At 49.7% G+C, this 18,266-nt stretch overlaps 1 protein-coding gene across 3 annotated transcripts in view; it reads right to left on the reverse strand.

The window, feature by feature from the left end:
* The window catches only part of LRSAM1 (leucine rich repeat and sterile alpha motif containing 1), a 54,735-nt gene that overhangs the window by 33,351 nt on the left and 3,118 nt on the right, over window positions 1–18,266 (reverse strand). For all 3 annotated transcript variants that reach the window (XR_002732583.1, XM_023217098.2, XM_023217095.2), the window contains exons 3-10: window positions 17,745–17,848; window positions 17,298–17,354; window positions 16,733–16,777; window positions 15,281–15,358; window positions 13,471–13,539; window positions 11,294–11,378; window positions 10,269–10,390; window positions 4,336–4,426 (exon numbers count right to left, since the gene is read on the reverse strand). Coding sequence is in view for 2 of the 3 variants with exons in the window: in XM_023217098.2 (XP_023072866.1) it covers window positions 4,336–4,426; window positions 10,269–10,390; window positions 11,294–11,378; window positions 13,471–13,539; window positions 15,281–15,358; window positions 16,733–16,777; window positions 17,298–17,354; window positions 17,745–17,816 (619 nt within the window). In the remaining variant the exon portion in view is untranslated. The remainder of the gene's footprint in view (window positions 1–4,335; window positions 4,427–10,268; window positions 10,391–11,293; window positions 11,379–13,470; window positions 13,540–15,280; window positions 15,359–16,732; window positions 16,778–17,297; window positions 17,355–17,744; window positions 17,849–18,266) is intronic.

Genomic DNA, 18,266 nt, shown 5'->3' on the forward strand with positions numbered 1-18,266 from the left:
GATTACAGGCGTGAGCCACCGTGCCCAGTCAAAATCTTTTTTTTTTTTTTGAGACAGAGTTTTGCTTTTGTTGTCCAGGCTGGAGTGCAATGGCGCATTCTTGGCTCACTGCAACCTTTACCTCCCGGGTTCAAGTGATTCTCCTGCCTCAGCCTCCTGAGTAGCTGAGATTACAGGCGTGCATCACTACGCTCAGTTAGTTTTTGTATTTTCAGTAGAGACGGGGTTTCACCATGTTGGTCAGGCTGGTCTGAAACTCCCGACCTCAGGTGATCCACCCGCCTCGGCCTCCCAAAATGCTGGGATTACAGGCGTGAACCACCACGCCTGGCCCAAAATCCTTTTTTTTTTTTTTTTTTCCGTTAAACACAAGGTCTCTCTGTCACCTGGGCTGGAGTGCAATGGCGCGATCTTGGCTCACTGCAATCTCCGCTTCTTAGGCTCAAGCAATCCTCCCACCTAAGCCTGCTGAGCAGCTGGCGTTACAGGTGTGCCACCAAGCTGGGCTAAGTTTTGCATTTTTTGTAGAGATGAAGTTTTGCCATGTTGCACATGTTGAACTCCTGGGCTCAAGCGATCCACCCGCCTTGGCCTCCCAAAATGTTGGGATTACAGGTGTGAGCCACCTTGTTCAGCCCCAAAATCTTTTAAAGAAAATAAAGGCTTTGGTCTAGCTAACTCAGCCATTGGCCAGGGTGTACACTGGAATCACCTGTTGCTCGAAGACTCTGATTTGCATATGTGCGGGCTGGTGGCTATGACTGTAGCCACCCCCCTGCACTTTCTTTTAAAGTAAAATATAACATACATAAAGAAAAGAGCACAAAATCTTTCTCTCTCTCTCTTTTTTAAGATTAGTCAAGTGCAGCGGTGAGAAGAGGGGAACGAGTAGAACAAGGACTTAAATCTGTAATTGACTGTGAGCAATCAATCGAGATAACTCATCGCCTTTGGGCCAACCGAGAGCACAGAATCTTCACGCAGAGCTTGATGAATGTTTAAAGGTGAACACACTCTCAGGACCAGGAACCAGTGCTGGTTCAAAGCTTTGTGGTGACTGACATGAGCATGTATTCCTTTGTGTCTGGCTCCTTGCACTCCACATTGTTTGTGAGACTCATCTAGGTTGTTGGAAGGAGCAGTGGCTCATTCTTTCCACTTGCTGTGTGGTATCCACACATGAGTATAAAAGTTTAGTTATCCATTCTACTCCTGATGGACATTAAAGCTGTTTCCAGTTTGGACTGGTATAAATAGTGCTGCTAGGAACATTTTTGCACATGGCTTTTGGCATTTATTCATATGCATCTCTGTTGGGCATTGATACAGTCTGGCCCTGTGTCCCCGCCTAAATGTCTGACTTCTAACCCCCACGTGTTGGGGGCGGGACCTCGAGGGAGGTGATTAGATCATGGAGCAGTCCCCCTATGCTATTCTCATGGCGGTGGGTGAGTTCTCACGAGATCTGAGGATTTTATAAGGGGATTCCCTCTTCACTTGGCACTCATTCTCTCTCCTGCTGCCCTGGAAAGAGGTGCCTTCCACCATGATTATGTTTCCTGAGGCCTCCCCGGCCATGTGAAACTGTGAGTCAATTAAACTTCTTTTCTTTATAAAGAATTTCTTCATAGAAATTGGGAATTTCTCCATAGCAGTGTGAGAACAGACTAACAGAGGCATGTACCTAGGAATGGAACTCATGGGCCATAGGATATTTGAATGTTCAGCTTGAGTAGATATTGAGAATAATTTTTAAGGCAATTTTCACTTTACCTTCCCACCTGCAGTATATGGAAGTTCCTGTTGCTCCCACATCTTTGCTAATTCTTGGTATTGCCAGGTCAATTTTGGCCATTTTATTTTATTTATTTTTTTGAGATGGAGTCTCACTCTGTCGCCCAGGCTGGAGTGCAGTGGCACAATCTTGGCTTACTGCAAGCTCCGCCTCCCGGGTTCACAACATTCTCCTGCCTCAGCCTCCTGAGTAGCTGGGACTACAGGTGCCCACCACCATGCCTGGCTAAGTTTTTTTGTATTTTTAGTAGAGACGGGGTTTCACTGTGTTAGCCAGGATGGTCTCGATCTCCTGACCTCATGATCCACCTGCCTCGGCCTCCCAAAGTGCTGGGATTACAGGTGTGAGCCACCGCACCCAGCCTATTTTTTGTTTTTTATTTCTGGTTGACTTGTCAGCAGGAAGTTTGTTTGTTTTTTCCATTGAAAACTTTTGGCCATTTTAGTGGGTGTGTTGAAGTATCTCTCTGCAGTTTTAATTTGCATTTTCCCATTGACTAAGATGATGTTGTGCACTTTTTTCAGATACTGTTCCTTATCTGTATATCATCTCTCTCTTTTTTTTTTTCTTTTTGAGATGGAGTTTTGCTCTGTCACCCAGATTGGAGCACAGTGGCACAATCTCAGCTCACTGCAACCTCTACCTCCCAGGTTCAAGTGATTCTCCTGCCTCAGCCTCCTAAGTAGCTGGGATTACAGGTGCCTGCCACCATGCCCAGTTAGTTTTTGTATTTTTAGTAGAGACGGAGTTTTACCATGTTGACCAGGCTGGTCTCAAACTCCTGACCTCAGGTTATCTGCCCACCTCAGCCTCCCAAAGTGCTGGCATTACAGGTGTGAGCCACTGTGTGGACATTCTCTTGTAAAAATTCTTAGTCAAGTCTTTTGCTAATGTCTTCCTCGTGGATCTGTAGGATTTCTGTTTATAGTCCAGATCCCAGTCCTCTGTTGGATATGTATGTATTGCAAATATCATCTCTAACTTTATGGCTTTCCTTTTCTTTCCCTAAATGGTATCTTTTGAGGAAGAGAAATTTTGGTTTTAATTAAACCATTTTTTAATTTGTTTGTTTTTGTTTTTGTTTTTGAGATAGGGTACCGCTCTGTTGGAGTCTTGCTCCAGGCTGGAGTGCAGTGGCATCATTACAGCTCAGGCTGAAGTGATCCTTCCACCTCACTCTCCCAAGTAGCTGCAAACACAGGCACATGCCACCACGCCTCGCTGATTTTTGTATTTTTTTTTGTAGAGACAGGGTTTCACCATGTTGCCTAAGCTGGTCTCAAACTCCTGGGCTCTAGATCCTCCTGCCTTGGCCTCCCATAGAGCTGGGATTACAGGCGCAAGCCACCATGTCCAGCCTTAATTAAATCAACTGTACCAATCTTTTATAATGAGTACTGCCTGTCTCCTGTTTAAGGAAGAGGTTAAAGTTCATTTTTTCCACAGGGACATCCAGTTGATCCAGAATCAGCTATTGAAAAGACCATCCTTCCCCACTGTTTTGCAAAGGCCATAAGTCAGGTTATCATAGGCATGTGTGCATGTGTGTCTGGGTTGCGTTCTGAAAGTCCCACAGGTGACCAGAACCACTAAGAACTTCCAGCCTGACAGGGCATCCTGCTCTCCTCCCGCCTCCAGCCAGTGCTGGCTCTGGGTTTTAGCTCCTTCTGCTGTGCGTCTCTCTCCTGGATGACCCGACAGCCTCCTAACTGGTCCTGTCCTGCACTCTTTCTTTCCTCCTCCAATCCCTTCTCCTCCCTGCAGCCTAATGACTGATTACATGCTCTCCCACTGGACACTGGGCCTGGGCACGGTCTTTGGCTTCCCCCATCTCTCTTCTCTCTGCTTCCTCACTCCAGCTACACTGGCCCTCTCTCTGTCAAACTTCCCATCAAGGCCCTTCCATATGCACCTGCTGGCAGAACAGCTTTCTGCTTTTTTCTAAATCTTAACCATGACTCGTGTCAGTGGAGCCACACTCTCAAAGATAGGCCTTCCCCATGGCCCCAAAATATATCAGCTGCGCCACTGTACTCCTGTAACCAGTCTGTAACTCTTTCCCTGTCTAATCGCTTGTTTTGCCAGCTTCCGTTGCCAGACCTCGAACTCCAAACAGGTAGGCACTGTGGCCATTTCTTTCCTTTTTTTGAGACGGAGTCTTGCTCTGTCGCCCAGGCTGGAGTGCAGTGGTCGGATCTTAGCTCACTGCAAGCTCCGCCTCCCGGGTTTATGTCTTTCTCCTGCCTCAGCCTCCCGAGTAGCTGGGACTACAGGCACCCGCCACCATGCCCGGCTAGTTTTTTGTATTTTTTAATAGAGACGGGGTTTCACTGTGTTAGCCAGGATGGTCTCGATCTCCTGACCTTGTGGTCTGCCCATCTCAGCCTCCCAAAGTGCTGGGATTACAGGCTTGAGCCACCGCGCCCGGCCACTGTGGCCATTTCTTTCTGTCTCTGCTGTTCCCCAGCCTGGGCTGGCACAGGGTGGCCGTGGGGGTCATGGTTCCTCAGTGAGGGGAGGAGGCGGTGGCCTGGCTTTACCTTTGCAGAGGAACTGCAGGATGGCCGCGGTGCCGGCACCACACACCTCCCGCGGTGGGTAGACCATGGCCGAGGCGTCGAGGCTCAGCATCTGCAGACACAAGGGAAACCCGCTTTACAGTGCAGTTCACTACCGGTGCAACCAGAGACCACATGATTTCCTTATCAATCTGTGTGTCCTCTGTCGCCTTTACCCAGCAGGCATGGCCTGACAGCAGAGGTGACGGAGCTATCTTGTTACTTACAGCTGCATTGCCAGTGCCTGGGATGACTGCAGGCAGGCAGTGTGATACCCTACCTTGTTTTAACCTGAGTGACTCTCTCCTAGCAGAGAGAGAGCCAGACAGACTCCATTTTAGTTTCTTCACTGGCAGCCCCTTTTACCTCCCTCCCTCAAGGGCATAACTAGTGTAAACTGACTCAAAGCACATGCAGGAATGCACTTACTTACTGATAAGATATAGAGGCAAGCTGCACCAGCAGCTCCTGGGGAGACCCGCGAGGTGGATGACACACAAAACCCTGGCGTTTATCTCTCTGTGATAGTTTAAGCCCCTGCGCCTGGAACTGTTGATTTTTTGTAACTGCTTTTGTAACCAATTAATTTTTTAACTTTTTGCCAGTTCTGCTTCTGTAAAAATTGCTTCAGCTAAACTCCCTCCTCCCCTGTTTAGACCACGGTATAAAAACAAAACTAGGCCGGGCGCGGTGGCTCAAGCTTGTAATCCCAGCACTTTGGGAGGCCGAGACGGGCGGATCACGAGGTCAGGAGATCGAGACCATCCTGGCTAACACGGTGAAACCCCGTCTCTACTAAAAAATACAAAAATCTAGCCGGGTGACGTGGCGGGCGCCTGTAGTCCCAGCTACTTGGGAGGCTGAGGCAGGAGAATGGCGTGAACCCGGGAGGCGGGGCTTGCAGTGAGCTGAGATCTGGCCACTGCACTCCAACCTGGGCGGCAGAGCGAGACTCTGTCTCAAAAAAAAAAAAAAACAAAAAAACAAAACTAGCCCCTTCCTTGGTGCCAAGAGAAGTTTGAGCGTTATCCGCCTCTTGGTAGCTGGCTAATAAAGGACTCCTTAATTTGTCTCAAAGTGTGGCATTTCTCTATAACTCGCTTGGTTACAACAGAAGCAAGCACTTTTTTACATTTTTCTAAGACAAGGTCTCCCTCCCATCGCCCAGACTGGAGTGCAGTGGCACGACCACTGCAGTCTCGACCTCCCCAGGTTTAAGCGATCCTCCCACTTCAGCCTCCTGAGTAGCTGGGACTATATGCACGCAGCACCATGCCTAACTCTTGTATTTTTTGTAGAGATAAGGTCCTACTATGTTGCCCAGGCTGGTCTCAAAGTTTTGGACCCAAGCAATTAGCCTGCCTCCCAACGTGCTGGAATTATACGTGTGAGTCATGCCCCCGGCCTCTCAGTTCACTTTGGATAAATACATAAGTGAGTGAAGAAAAGGAAGTTATAGGACAGCATATAGCCTATGATTCCACTGGCTGGGTGCAGTGGCTCATGCCTGTAATCCCAGCACTTTGGGAGGCCAAGGTGGGAGGATCACTTGAGCCCAGGAGTTCGAGACCAGCCTGGGCAACATAGTGTGACCCTAACTCTATTAAAAAAAAAAAAATACATATATATATATATATGATTCTTCCTTTGTTAGATAATACATTCATACACTTTCACATTAATATTTTATAGAAAAAAATTCGAGGAATATATATCAAACTCAAAGTAGTTTCCTCGAAAAGGAGATTCTGGGTTACTTACTACATGAAATGCTACTATTATTATTATTATTATTATTATTATATATATATTTTTTGAGACGGAGTCTCGCTCTGTTGCCCAGGCTGGAGTGCAGTGGCCGGATCTCAGCTCACTGCAAGCTCCGCCTCCCGGGTTCCCGCCATTCTCCTGCCTCAGCCTCCCGAGTAGCTGGGACTACAGGTGCCCGCCACCTCGCCCAGCTAGCTTTTTGTATTTTTTAGTAGAGACGGGGTTTCACCGTGTTAGCCAGGATGGTCTCGATCTCCTGACCTCGTGATCCACCCGTCTCGGCCTCCCAAAGTGCTGGGATTACAGGCTTGAGCCACTGCACCCGGCCTATTATTATTTTTTGAAACAAAGTCTTGCTCTGTGGCCCAGGCTGGAGTGCAGTGGTGTGATCTCGGCTCACTACAACCTCTGCCGTCCCGGTTCAAGCAATTCTCCTGCCTCAGCCTCCTGAGCAGCTGGAACCATAGGCATGCACCACCACACCCAGCTAATTTTTGTATTTTTAGTAGAGATGGGGTTTCACCATGTTGGCCAGGCTGGTCTTGAACTCCTGACCTCAAGTGATCCACCCACCTCGTCCTCCCAAAGTGTTAGGATTACAAGCTTGAGCCACTATGCCTGGCAGAAATGTTTCTTAATATTTGCATTTTTTTTTTTTTTTTTTTTACAATATACAGTATGAATTTTAAATTCTGTAATGACAAAAGTTTATCTGCACACACATGCAGATGCCTCCGTGTTTATGAAGCCCAGGAAGCAGGGGCCTCAGCTCACAGCCACAGAACTGCTCCGTCCACGGTATGAGTTGTGTTGGACCCAGACCTCCCCCTGCCAAACTCTGACTTCCCATAGGCCCTCTGATCCCACCAAGTGCTGGCAGGCACTGATATCCTCTCTGCCTGGGTATCAGGGGAGTTCTGGAAAAGGAGAAGGCCTGGGAAGCTCTGATTTTGCTGTAGCACAAGTGGCTGGGTGGGAAGGGTGGCTCAGGTGCCCCAGCCCTGGCCAGCCCAGCCCTCACATGGTGGGTGTTGAGTGAATGTGCTTTGCACAGGGGAGTGGGAGACTGCCCCAGGGAAGAGGAACTGACCGCCCAGATGCTGAGGGCCCAACAGCAGAAACCCCCATACCAGGAAGCAAATAAACCCCACGTGGGTGCTCTTAGTCACCATCAGTAAAGCGAGGTGGCTTAAGGGCACGGACTCTGGGCTATACCAGGATGCTGGCTACAAGCCACGTGTGGCCATTTACGGTTACATTTTAATTAACTGAAAATAAATCTGATTTAAAGTTTGGGTCCATGGTTGGTTGCAGTCACTACATTTCAAGGACCCAGTAGCTACAAGTAGCCAGGGTGGCCATGTTAGCTGCACAGATTATAGAGGATTCTCATAGTGGGCAGCAGGAGCAGTGAGTGGACACTGCTGTGCCACAGACACCGCTGTGGCTTCAGATCCTGGCCCACTGCATGCTGGCTGTGTGTTTGCTTGATCAGGACCCTTAGTGTCCTGGGGCTGTGGTCCCCTCATAGCCAAACAGGCAGTATTACCGACCCGGTGAGCTGTTTGGTAGGCGGCGTGGGTGACACCTGAAGAAGATGTTGCCCATAGTACAGCATGAACTCAGAATGGTTATCTCACCCTAAAAGAAGGTTTGTCCGAGTTGCCACCAAGAAACTCAAAAGATTTTTTTTTATGGAATCAAAATAAAATGAAGTGTCTAGGTTGGGTACGGTGGCTCACGCCTGTAATCCCACCCACTTGGGAGGCAAGGCCGGAAGATTGCTTGAGCCCAAGACTTCGAGACCAGCCTGGGCAACATAGTGGGACCTCATCTCTACGAAAAATAAAAAAATTAGTCAAATGTGATGGGGTACACCTGTGGTTCCAATTTCTTGGGAGGCTGAGGAGGAGGATCTCTTGAGTCCAGGAGTTTGAGGCTGCAGTGAACTATGACTGAGTCACTGCACTTCAGCCTGGGTGACAGCATGAGGCCCTGTCTCAAAGAAGAAAAACTTGAAGTATCTAGAACTCCTACTAGATGTCGAGGATGGCTTCAGGATTGGGAACGTGCTCTGAGCTGTGTTGTCTAAAATGGGAGCCACTAAGGACCCATGGCTATTTAAACAGAAATTAATTAAAATTCAACGAAATCAGTTCCTGACTGTACACACAAGCCACATTCCAGGTGCTCGATAGATACACATGGCCAGCGGCTGCTGCTCTAGACAGCACGGTCACTGAACATTTCCATCACTGCAGAAAGTTCCAGTGGGCAGCAGAGAGGACAAGCCACGTTGGCCCGTCTCCCCAGCCGGCCCTTCCTCAGGCAGGAGGGCCTCAGCTGCTGAGGTCAGTCCTTCCTCTGCTGTCTCTGTGCTCACCCGCACACTCTGACACAGAAGCTTCTGCTCGGCAGGCTGGGCTGGCTGAGAGTGGGTCAACTCCAGGCCACTCCGGAATGCTGGCCAGACTGCGTGCCACCATGAATGCAGAAGTCCCTGTTCCAGAAGCTGAGTTGTTCAGAGGTGGGGAGCACAGACATCAGCTTCAGATGGCCTGGTTTACAACCATCTCTGCTGTCAGTGACTGCGTGGCCCTTGCGCAAGTTTCTTAAACTGCCTGTGCCTCAGTTTCTTCATCTACAAAGTAGCACAATAGTATCTGCCTCACAAGAGTTCTATGATGATTCCAGGTTATGCCCAGTTTTAGAAAGCCCCAGATGAAGGTGAGCCACCTCATCGGCACGACTGTGAGAGCCACCTTCCCTGAGCAGCGGCCCTGTCAGTGTCTGTCATGGGCTGAACTGTGTCCCCCTCCCAAGTTCCTATGTGGAAATCCTAATCCTCGTCCCTCAGAATGTGGCTGTATGTGGAGATAGCATCTTTAAGGAGGTAATTAAGTTAAAAGGGGATCATTAGGCTGGGCCCTAATCCAATATGACTGGTGTGCTTCTAAGAGGAGGACATTTGGACACGGACATGTACACAGGGAAGATGAGGTGAAGACACAGGGAGGGAAGACAGCACCTCCGAGCCAAGGAGAGAGGCCTCAGAAGTCACCAGCCCTGCCAACACCTTGATCTTGGACTTCTAGCCTGTAGAACTCCCCTGGCCTGGGTAATTCTGAAACCCCATCCTGACGGCTCCCTAACTACTTCTCTCCCCTGCAGCTTTCTGGGCCCCGTATCACACAGGCTTAGCAGCTTCCAACCACATCACTTCCCCGCCCCTCCCTGAGACAACCTGTGCTTCCCACCACCTGCCTCCTGCACCTGGGTTGCCCCTGTTATCCAGGTCTGCTCAGAATCTTTTTCTCTTTTTTTGGAGACAAAGTCTTGCTTTGTTGCCCAGGCTGGAGTGCAACTGAGCAATCACAGCTCACTGCAATCGCCGCCTCCTGGGTTCAAGCAATTCTCCTGTCTCAGCCTTCCCCGAGTAGCTGGGATTACGGGTGCACACCACCATGCCTGGATAATTTTTTGTATTTTTAGTAGGGACAGGGTTTCACCACGTTGGCTAGGCTGGTCTCAAACTCCTAACCTCAAGTGATCCACCCACTTTGGCCTCCCAAAGTGCTGGGATTACAGGCGTGAGCCATGGCACCCAGCCCAGAAATCTTATTCCTCCTTCAAGGTCTGGTTTGAATATCACAACTTTTTTTTTTAACTTTTTTTTTTTTTTCCTCCTGCAACTTTTAAGTTCAGGGGTACATGTGCAGGATGTGCAGTTTTGTTACAAAGGTAAACATGTGCCACGGTGGTTTGCTGCACAGATCATCCCATCACCCAGGTATTAAGCCCAGCATTCATTAGCTTTTCTTCCTGACGCTCTGCCCACAACCCCGCTCTGACAGGCCTCAGTGTGTGTTGTTCCCCCACCAACAACTTTCTTAAAGTGTCAGGCTCTTCTGGATTCAGCTTTATTTCTTCTTCTTTCTTAATGTATGTTTTTCTGCCTCTATTATGGCAGCAAAAGTCATATAATTACAAATGTTCACGTTGGCCTCTCTACAAGCTTCCAAGGACCATGCCTTGGGATCTCTGTGATCCTGGCACTGTGAGATCAGGGCAGGCACTCAGTAATGTGGGAGAGGGGAGGTGGGCAGGCCAGAGAGCACCCCAGGCAAAAACAGCTTCCCATTTACCTCCAGGGTTCGAACGTGAGCCAGCATCTGCGGCAACCTCTGGATCTCGTTTCCACTGATGTTGAGGGTACGCAGGCTTCGAAGCTCCCCCAGGGTGTCTGGAAGCTCCTTCAGCTTGTTGTCTGTGGAGACCCCAATAGCACAGCTCAACACCCCCAAATCTCCATCACGAGCTTCCTGCCTGATGCCCACTGGGAGCCACTCTGGCCTCTGGGGCACACATCAGGTCCTAGGTCCTGAGGTTTCATAGGATCAAGAAGGTGGAGTTCCAGTTCAAGTCCCCACTCCACCAATTACTAGCCACGAGACTTTAGACAACTGGCTTTGCCTCCCTGTGCCAGTTTTCTCACTTGGAAAATGGGGACAACACTGCTACCCAGCCTTATAAGAACATGGGGAGATTGTAGGTTCAGGTAGATGATGTGTGAGGTCCTCTGCACACGGCCCCTCACGCTGTAATGACTGAGCAATGGGGTGCCACTGTTGTTCTCATTAGTCATATGTTACAGTCGATAAATGGAGGCACTCTGTGCAGGAAGTGCTTAAGGACAGTGAGGAGAAGGGAGAGAGAGGTGGGTGTGGCGAGCAGAGCGCGCCTGTGGGTAAGGCACCTATGCAGCAGTCTTGGCTCTGTCACCATCCCACTGGGTGCTCTTGAGCGAGTCACACTCGATTTCCTGGGCCTTGTTTTCCTCATGTGTAAACTGGGGATGGTATCACCGCCCTCAGCCTGCCCCGTGGACTCCTCAGGAGGCTTGTTGTGTCGCTGGAGATAGAAGCGCTGCTCAGAAACTTACTGCAGCCACACAGCCCTGGCTCCGAGGAGCCACAGGAATGCTCCCGACAGCCTGTCTCTGGTTACCATGGAGACAGCTGACCCAGCAGGAGTCAGTCCATTTACAGCGACCCCTGGAGACTGGCTGCCTTCCCGCTCAATGGCTCCGGGGCGGGGCAGCCTGTGGATCCCGGCCAGAATGGCCCAGAGCTGATGGAAGGTCACACGGACACGGCTTCTTGGTCCTTACCTTTAACATTGAGAGTCTGGAGCTGGGTCAGGTTCCCAATGGAACGCGGGAGCTGCATCAGTTGATTCCTTTCCACGTTTAAGACCTAAGAAAAAGGAAGAGGTGGCCGGGCGCAGTGGCTCATGCCTGTAATCCCAGCACTTTGGGAGGCGGAGGCAGGTGGATCACAAGGTCAGGAGTTCAAGATCAGCCTGGCCAACATAGTGAAACCCCATCTCTATTGAAAATACAAAAATTAGCTGGGCATGGTGGCACACGCCTGTAGTCCCAGCTACTCGGGAGGCTGAGGCAGGAGAATCGCTTGAACCCAGGAGACGGAGGTTGCAGTGAGCTGAGATGGTGCCATTGCACTCCGGCCTGGGCAACAGAGCGATACTCCATCTTAAAAAAAAAAAAAAAAACTAAAAAGGGAGGGATTGTGTGAGAACCCACACACAGACCACAGTGATGACCCCTGTACCCCTCGCCCTGCCAGGTCAGGGCACCCAGGCGCTACACGCACAAGCCCTTATCTCCCCCTGCCGGCCCTTGAGGAAGACAGAAATTCTTAAGTTTCTGCTGGAGATAGGAAAAAACTGAAGCTCAGGGTAGTGAAGTCATGTGCTCAGGACAGCACAGCCAGGCCTTGAACCGCTTCTGGCTGAGGTTCCGGCACTTATACCGACCACAAAATGCTCAGTAACTGTCCCACCATTAGGGAGGGAGGGAAAAGAGGACTACAGACTCTGGGATCTGGGGAGGCAGCACAGGAGGCTCTAGTTCCCCCCGCATTAAGGAAAAGGAAACCTGGCTGCCCCAAGGCTGTATGATCCACCCAAGGCCTCAGGCTGGTAGTGGTGCTGGGACTGAACCTGGGCTTATTGGATTCCAAAGCTGTACTCCCTCCAGAAGGTAGCACCTTGAGGTGACCGAGGCCAACAGGATGAAACACTAAGTAACCATTAAAAATAGATGCAATAGGGGCTGGGCTAATGCCTGTAATCCCAGCACTTTGGGAGGCTGAGGTGGGTAGATCATGAGGTCAGGAGATCAAGACCATCCTGGCCAACATGGTGAAACCCCGTCTCTACTAAAATACAAAAAATTAGCTAGGCGTGGTGGTATGTGCCTATAATTCCAGCTACTCAGGAGGCTGAGGCAGGGGAATTGCTTGAACCCGGGAGGTAAAGATTGCAGTGAGCCAAGATCATGCCATTGCACTCCAGCCTGGTGACAGAGCAAGACTCCATCTCGGGGGGGAAAAAAAAAAGATGCAAGGGAAAGCTAAGTAGCCATTAAAAATAATGAGAAGATGAATATTTGATGAACCAAAGGATGTTATGAGTTACTGTCAGGTATCCAAAAGCTCCAAATTAGTGAACGCAGCGATTCTATAAAAATACACCTACTGGCCAGGTGCAGTGGCTCACACCTGTAATTCCAGCACTTTGGGAGGCCAAGGCGGGTGGATCACCTGAGGCCAGGAGTTTGAGGTCAGCCTGGCCAACATGGTGAAAACCTATCTCTACTGAAAATACAAAAATTATCCAGGTGTGGTGGTGCGTGCCTGTAATTTCAGATACTCAGGAGGCTGAGGCAGGAGAATCTCTTGAACCCGGGAGGCAGAGGTTGCAGTGAGTTGAGATGGTGCCACTGCACTCCAGCCTGGGTGACAGAGTGAGAAAACAAAATACACATACAAAAAGTCCTACATCAAGGTATTTATTGTGGCTCAAAGTGGTAGCAATTGGTCAGGCGTGGTGGCTCACACCCATAATCCCAGCACTTTGGGAGGCCAAAGTGGGTGGATCACTTGAGGTCAGGAGTTCGAGACCAGCCAGGCCAACATAGCAAAACATCATCTCTACTAAAAATACAAAAACTAGCCGGGCGTGATGGCACACTCCTGTAATCCCAGCTACTAGGGAGGCTGAGGCAGAAGAATCACTTAAACTTGGCAGAGAGAGGTTGCAATGAGCTGAGATGGTGGCACTGCACTCCAGCCTGGGCAATGCAGTGAGACACTGTCTCAAAAACAACAACAACAACAAAAACTAAAGAGCCAAGGGGAGGGTGGAGCTGGCACTGAGTGCAGCCTGTTTCCACTGGCTGGAGTCCAGCCAGAACATTCCAGGCTTGAGTGACTGCCTGGTCTCACTAGGGCCATCTGAGGTGGGTTTCTGCTTCTGCAGCCTTACCTGGAGGGCAGTCAGCTGCCCCAGATCGTCAGGAAGGGCTGTCAGCTGATTATCGTGGAGATCTAGAACCTGCAGAAGGAAGACCCCTGTGAGTCTCCAAGTGAGAAAGTCCCTTGGACTCCGGGTTCCAGAGCAGCGAGGAGGGGCTGGGGCCACCTCACACCCCCAGTGCAGAAACAGAGTGCTGCCCCTCCTTTCCCACCCTGTGTGGATAATTCCCACCTCATTTTCCTTCTCAAACCATTTTGCTATTTTCTTATTTTATGCATGTTTATTTTTACTGTTGATGGAAAAACTATGCTATAAAACAGTATGCCTAGATACTAATATGTTAAAAGAAACACCCCATTGTATAAATATATATTTGCATAGAAAAAAGACTTTCAAATATGCGATAAAATACTGATAGTGATATTCCACAGTGTAAAATTATAGATGTTTCCCCCTTTGCTTAACTGTACTTGCTAATTACTATTTTATTTTATTTTATTTTATTTGTCTTGAGACAGAATCTCCCTCTGCCACCCAGGCTGGAGTGCAGTGGCACGATCTCAGCTCACTGCAACCTCCACCTCCTGGGTTCAAGTGATTCTCGTGCCTCAACCTCCCAAGTAGCTAGGATTACAGGCATGTGCCACCATGCTCTGCTGGGATTTCTCGTATTTTTAGTAGAGATGGAACGCCATGTTGGCCAGGCTGGTCTCAAACTCCTGACCTCAAGTGACCCACCCGTCTTAGCCTCCCAAAGTGCTAGGATTATGGGTGTGAGCCACTACAACTGACCACTAATTTTTTAAAAAGGAAAATGCACAAAAAAAGGCCTTGGAGAAATATTTATACATGTGCACACACAGCTACTCTTCACGTCTATGGGTTCCATATCTATGGATTCAACCAAACTCAGGTCAAAACTATTAAGAAAAAACAAAAACAGCCGGGCACAGTGGCTCAAGCCTGTAATCCCAGCACTTTGGGAGGCCGAGACGGGCAGATCACGAGGTCAGGAGATCGAGACCATCCTGGCTAACACAGTGAAACCCCATCTCTACTAAAAAATACAAAAAAAAAAAAAAACTAGCCGGGTGAGGTGGTGGGTGCCTGTAGTCCCAGCTACTCGGGAGGCTGAGGCAGGAGAATGGCATAAACCCGGGAGGCGGAGCTTGCAGTGAGCTGAGATCCGGCCACTGCACTCTAGCCCGGGCGACAGAGCAAGACTCCGTCTCAAAAAAAAAAGAAAAAACAAAAAACAAAAACAAAAAAAAAGCATCAGTAGTGAACACATACAGGCTTTTCTCTTGTCATTATTCCCTAAACAATATAGTGTAACAGATTGGGCCTGTGCTGCAGGGCTCCTCTGAAGGTGCATACCACTCTCCCAAGCTCAGGTCTGTACAGAACAACCCTGGGCTCACACTGCCCACATCTTGTGAATGCCTCCCAGCCTGTCCAGGGAGGAGCTCACAGTCAGCAGGGAGTCCTTCCAGATCACCTGGGCGTCCCTCCTCTTCCTTCTTGCCTGGAAGTGTCAGTTTCCTCGCCCTCTGCTAGCTGACTCGCCATGAGTTTGTCATTTGGCTTTCCTCCTAGCATGTACACTCCCTGGGGACAGGGCCTGTGGCTGGTCATCTTTGTCACCCTATCCCACACACAGCCCACAGAAGTATCCAATAAACCATGCTGATCAAATCCCAGATTGACAGGTAGATTAGTCCCCGCTGACATACAAGAGGCGGCCCAAAGGGAGCAGGCACTCAGCTGCCGCCTGGAACCCCATGTAGAGCCCCACCTGCCTGGGAGGAGGGCCCAGTACCTTGATGGTTGCCAGACTCAGGAGGCTGCAGGATTTGGGAAGCAGGGAAGTGAGGTGATTCGTGTGGACGATCAGCACCTGTGTGGAGAGATGTGGGGCCATGTTGGGCTGAGGAAGAGAAGCAGGCAGGGCAGGCTAAGGGCATGGGAGCCAGCCCAGTGCCCTGCTACGCCCCGCCATCTTGCTCTCCCAGACACCACAACAGGAGCAGGGGATGCGGGTCAGGATCATGAACTCTCCCAATGGGGAATCTGATGCCCTTTCTTAAAATCTGGATCTTCAAGGGTGAAAGAGACCTTAGAGGTCTAAATCTTCCTTCCATTCTGAGAAGGGATCCCCCTGCAGCCATTCTGATCATAACCCTCCCAGCACCAGCATCTTCACGTGGAAAAGAGAATAATCAAGTGCCTGCCTCCCAGGGTTGCCATGATGTTAAATACAAGCTCATGTGCAAAACATCCGGAGCTGGCACATGGGCCAGGGCTCAGTCCAGGTCATCTACTCCTATTTTTCATAGTCATTGACCACTGCCTAACACTTCCAGCACAGACTTGGGATGGTGGCTCACGCCTGTAATCCCAGCACTTTGACAGGCCAAGGTGGGTGATCACTTGAGGTCAGGAGTTCGAGACCAGCCTGACCAACATGGCAAAACCTCATCTCTAATAAAAATACAAAAATTAGTTGGGTGTGGTGGTGGGCACCTGTAATCCCAGCTACTCAGGAGGCTGAGGCAGGAGAATCGCTTGAACCCAGGAGGTGGAGGTTTCAGTAAGCTGAGATTGTGCTACTGCACTCCAGCCTGGGTGACGGAGCAGAGTGTCCGTCTTAAAAAAAAAAAAAACAAAACATTTCCAGCGCCAAGGAGCTCACTACTCTATTAGCATGAAAGGTTTTTTTTTTTTTCTTTTGCGTATTCTCATTTAGATACTTCACTTAGAGTGCTTCTACCCATCTGCACTCAAAGCTGCAATGCTCTGCTGAAATATCATTCACTCCCCTCAGAATCTCCCCTGCGTGACCAGAATAAAAGGGGTGAGTTTCTATTATTATTAACACTGGGGTTCATAAGCCTTTACTATGTGGCAGGCATTACACTCAGTATATTTCTGTCTCTATCTATCTATCACTCATTTAATTCTCACAGTACCTCAGGGAGGAGAACTATGAATGTCTTCATTTCACAGGTGAAGAAATGGAGAAGTACGAGTTTAAGGAAGTTGCCCAAGTCATGAAGCCAGTGAGAGAAGTCAGAGTCAGAATGTGACACAGGAAGGTCTAACCCCAAAGCCTACTCTCCTGTCAGTGAAATCACCTGCTGCAGGCCAAAAGCGTAAGAAGCAGAAAGAAAGGGGGTGTCTATGCTGGGGAGACAGCTCCTCAAAGTCCCTTGTGGGTTCAAACAAGCAGACATGCAATAAGCAAGTCTCTAAAGATGAAGCTCCAGCTCACCTTCTTCTGCAGAACTTTGCATGTTGCAAAAGCTCCAAATGGAATCTAAGATAAGATAAAGAAAAGTAAGTGTCTCCCCTCCTGCCAGTGTTTAGCTTGTTCTCTGAGTGGCATTCATGTGAGGAACAGACAGGCAGGAGGTGAACAAGGGCAAAACGCCACAGCAGGTGGCAGTGCTGAGCCCAGGGGCAAGGCTGGCGAGCAATGGTGCAGGGGATGTGACCAGCCCTTCCCTCAGTCAGCTGGCAGGAGACTGCCCTGCCCCACCCACCCTGTCCCCATTGTGAACCCCTTCAGGGGCTGGAGAATGCCAGGCCCTTCCAGCAACCTAGGAGTCTATGGGTACGTTTTCTACCTAGACTCCTCGACTCTTGGAGACTAAGTTATATTGAGGCCAAAGTACCATCTCAATTCTTTTGCACAAGAACAAAATCTAAGGAAACATCTCGTGACTAGAGCTTCTGGCCTTTCTAAAGCCCTAGTCCACCTCTGTCTTTCCTAAGGACACATGATCCAAGAAAATGGGACAGATCCAATTCACAGCCCAACACTATGCTCAGTTTACCTCTGAGAGCTCACATTTAGAGATGTCGAGAATGTCATCTGCCCCAGCTTCTTTTGCCTAAGGATAAAAAGAATTTTTAAAAAGTATTAAGACAAAACATCTTTGCAGAGTGGACAAGCCAGGCAAAGAACATACACGTAAGCAACAGCAAAGGACCATAGACACTATCTGGTTCCACCGGTCCACTGAACCAATGACGCCTGCTTTCCCGGAGCTTGAGGCCCAGAGGGATGAGGAACTGAAAAGCAATGACAGTGCGCTCAGTCTACAGGGGAGAAGCACCCTTGACAGGGGGCCTCATCTGTTGGATCTAAGTCAGCTATTTCTTCTGCAGGTAGGGGAGACAGATGGGAGGGAGCGTGGCTTGTCGGGGGCAGTGCAGAGGCCTACTCCTTGGGGATCGAGGAGGAGTTGGGATAGAGTTAGAGGAAACCCACTTTCCCTCACCAAACACATCTGGTACTCCAGGCGTTTCCGAGCCTCCTCACTGGGTTTCCGCTTCCGGAAGAAGAGTGGCATCCTTCCCTTTTCCCAGAGCGATCTTGAGGACACTGGGGCACAGGAGAGAAGTTAGGGACTGGGGAATTTGTCACAGCCCCCAACACCCGGGACAGATAGCATAGTAACACAAAGTATGCAGCTGGTCTGTTGGACCATGAGTTCCATGGAGGCAGCAGCTGCGTCTTTCTAGTGAGTTCCATGGAGGCAGCAGCTGCGTCTTTCTAGTGAGTTCCATGGAGGCAGCGGCTGCGTCTTTCTGGTGAGTTCCAAGGGGGCAGGGGCTGTGTCTTTCTAGTGAGTTCAACGGGGACAGTGACTGCATGTTTCTAGTGAGTTCCACAGGGGCAGTGGCTGCGTCATTCTAGTGAGTTCCACGGGGGCAGGGGCTGCATCTTTCTAGTGAGTTCCATGGGGCAGGGGCTGTGTCTTTCTAGTGAGTTCCATGGGGTCAGGGGTCACATCTTTCTA

The sequence above is a fragment of the Piliocolobus tephrosceles genome, chromosome 14 (genome assembly GCF_002776525.5).
Source record: "Piliocolobus tephrosceles isolate RC106 chromosome 14, ASM277652v3, whole genome shotgun sequence".
NCBI lineage: Eukaryota > Metazoa > Chordata > Mammalia > Primates > Cercopithecidae > Piliocolobus > Piliocolobus tephrosceles.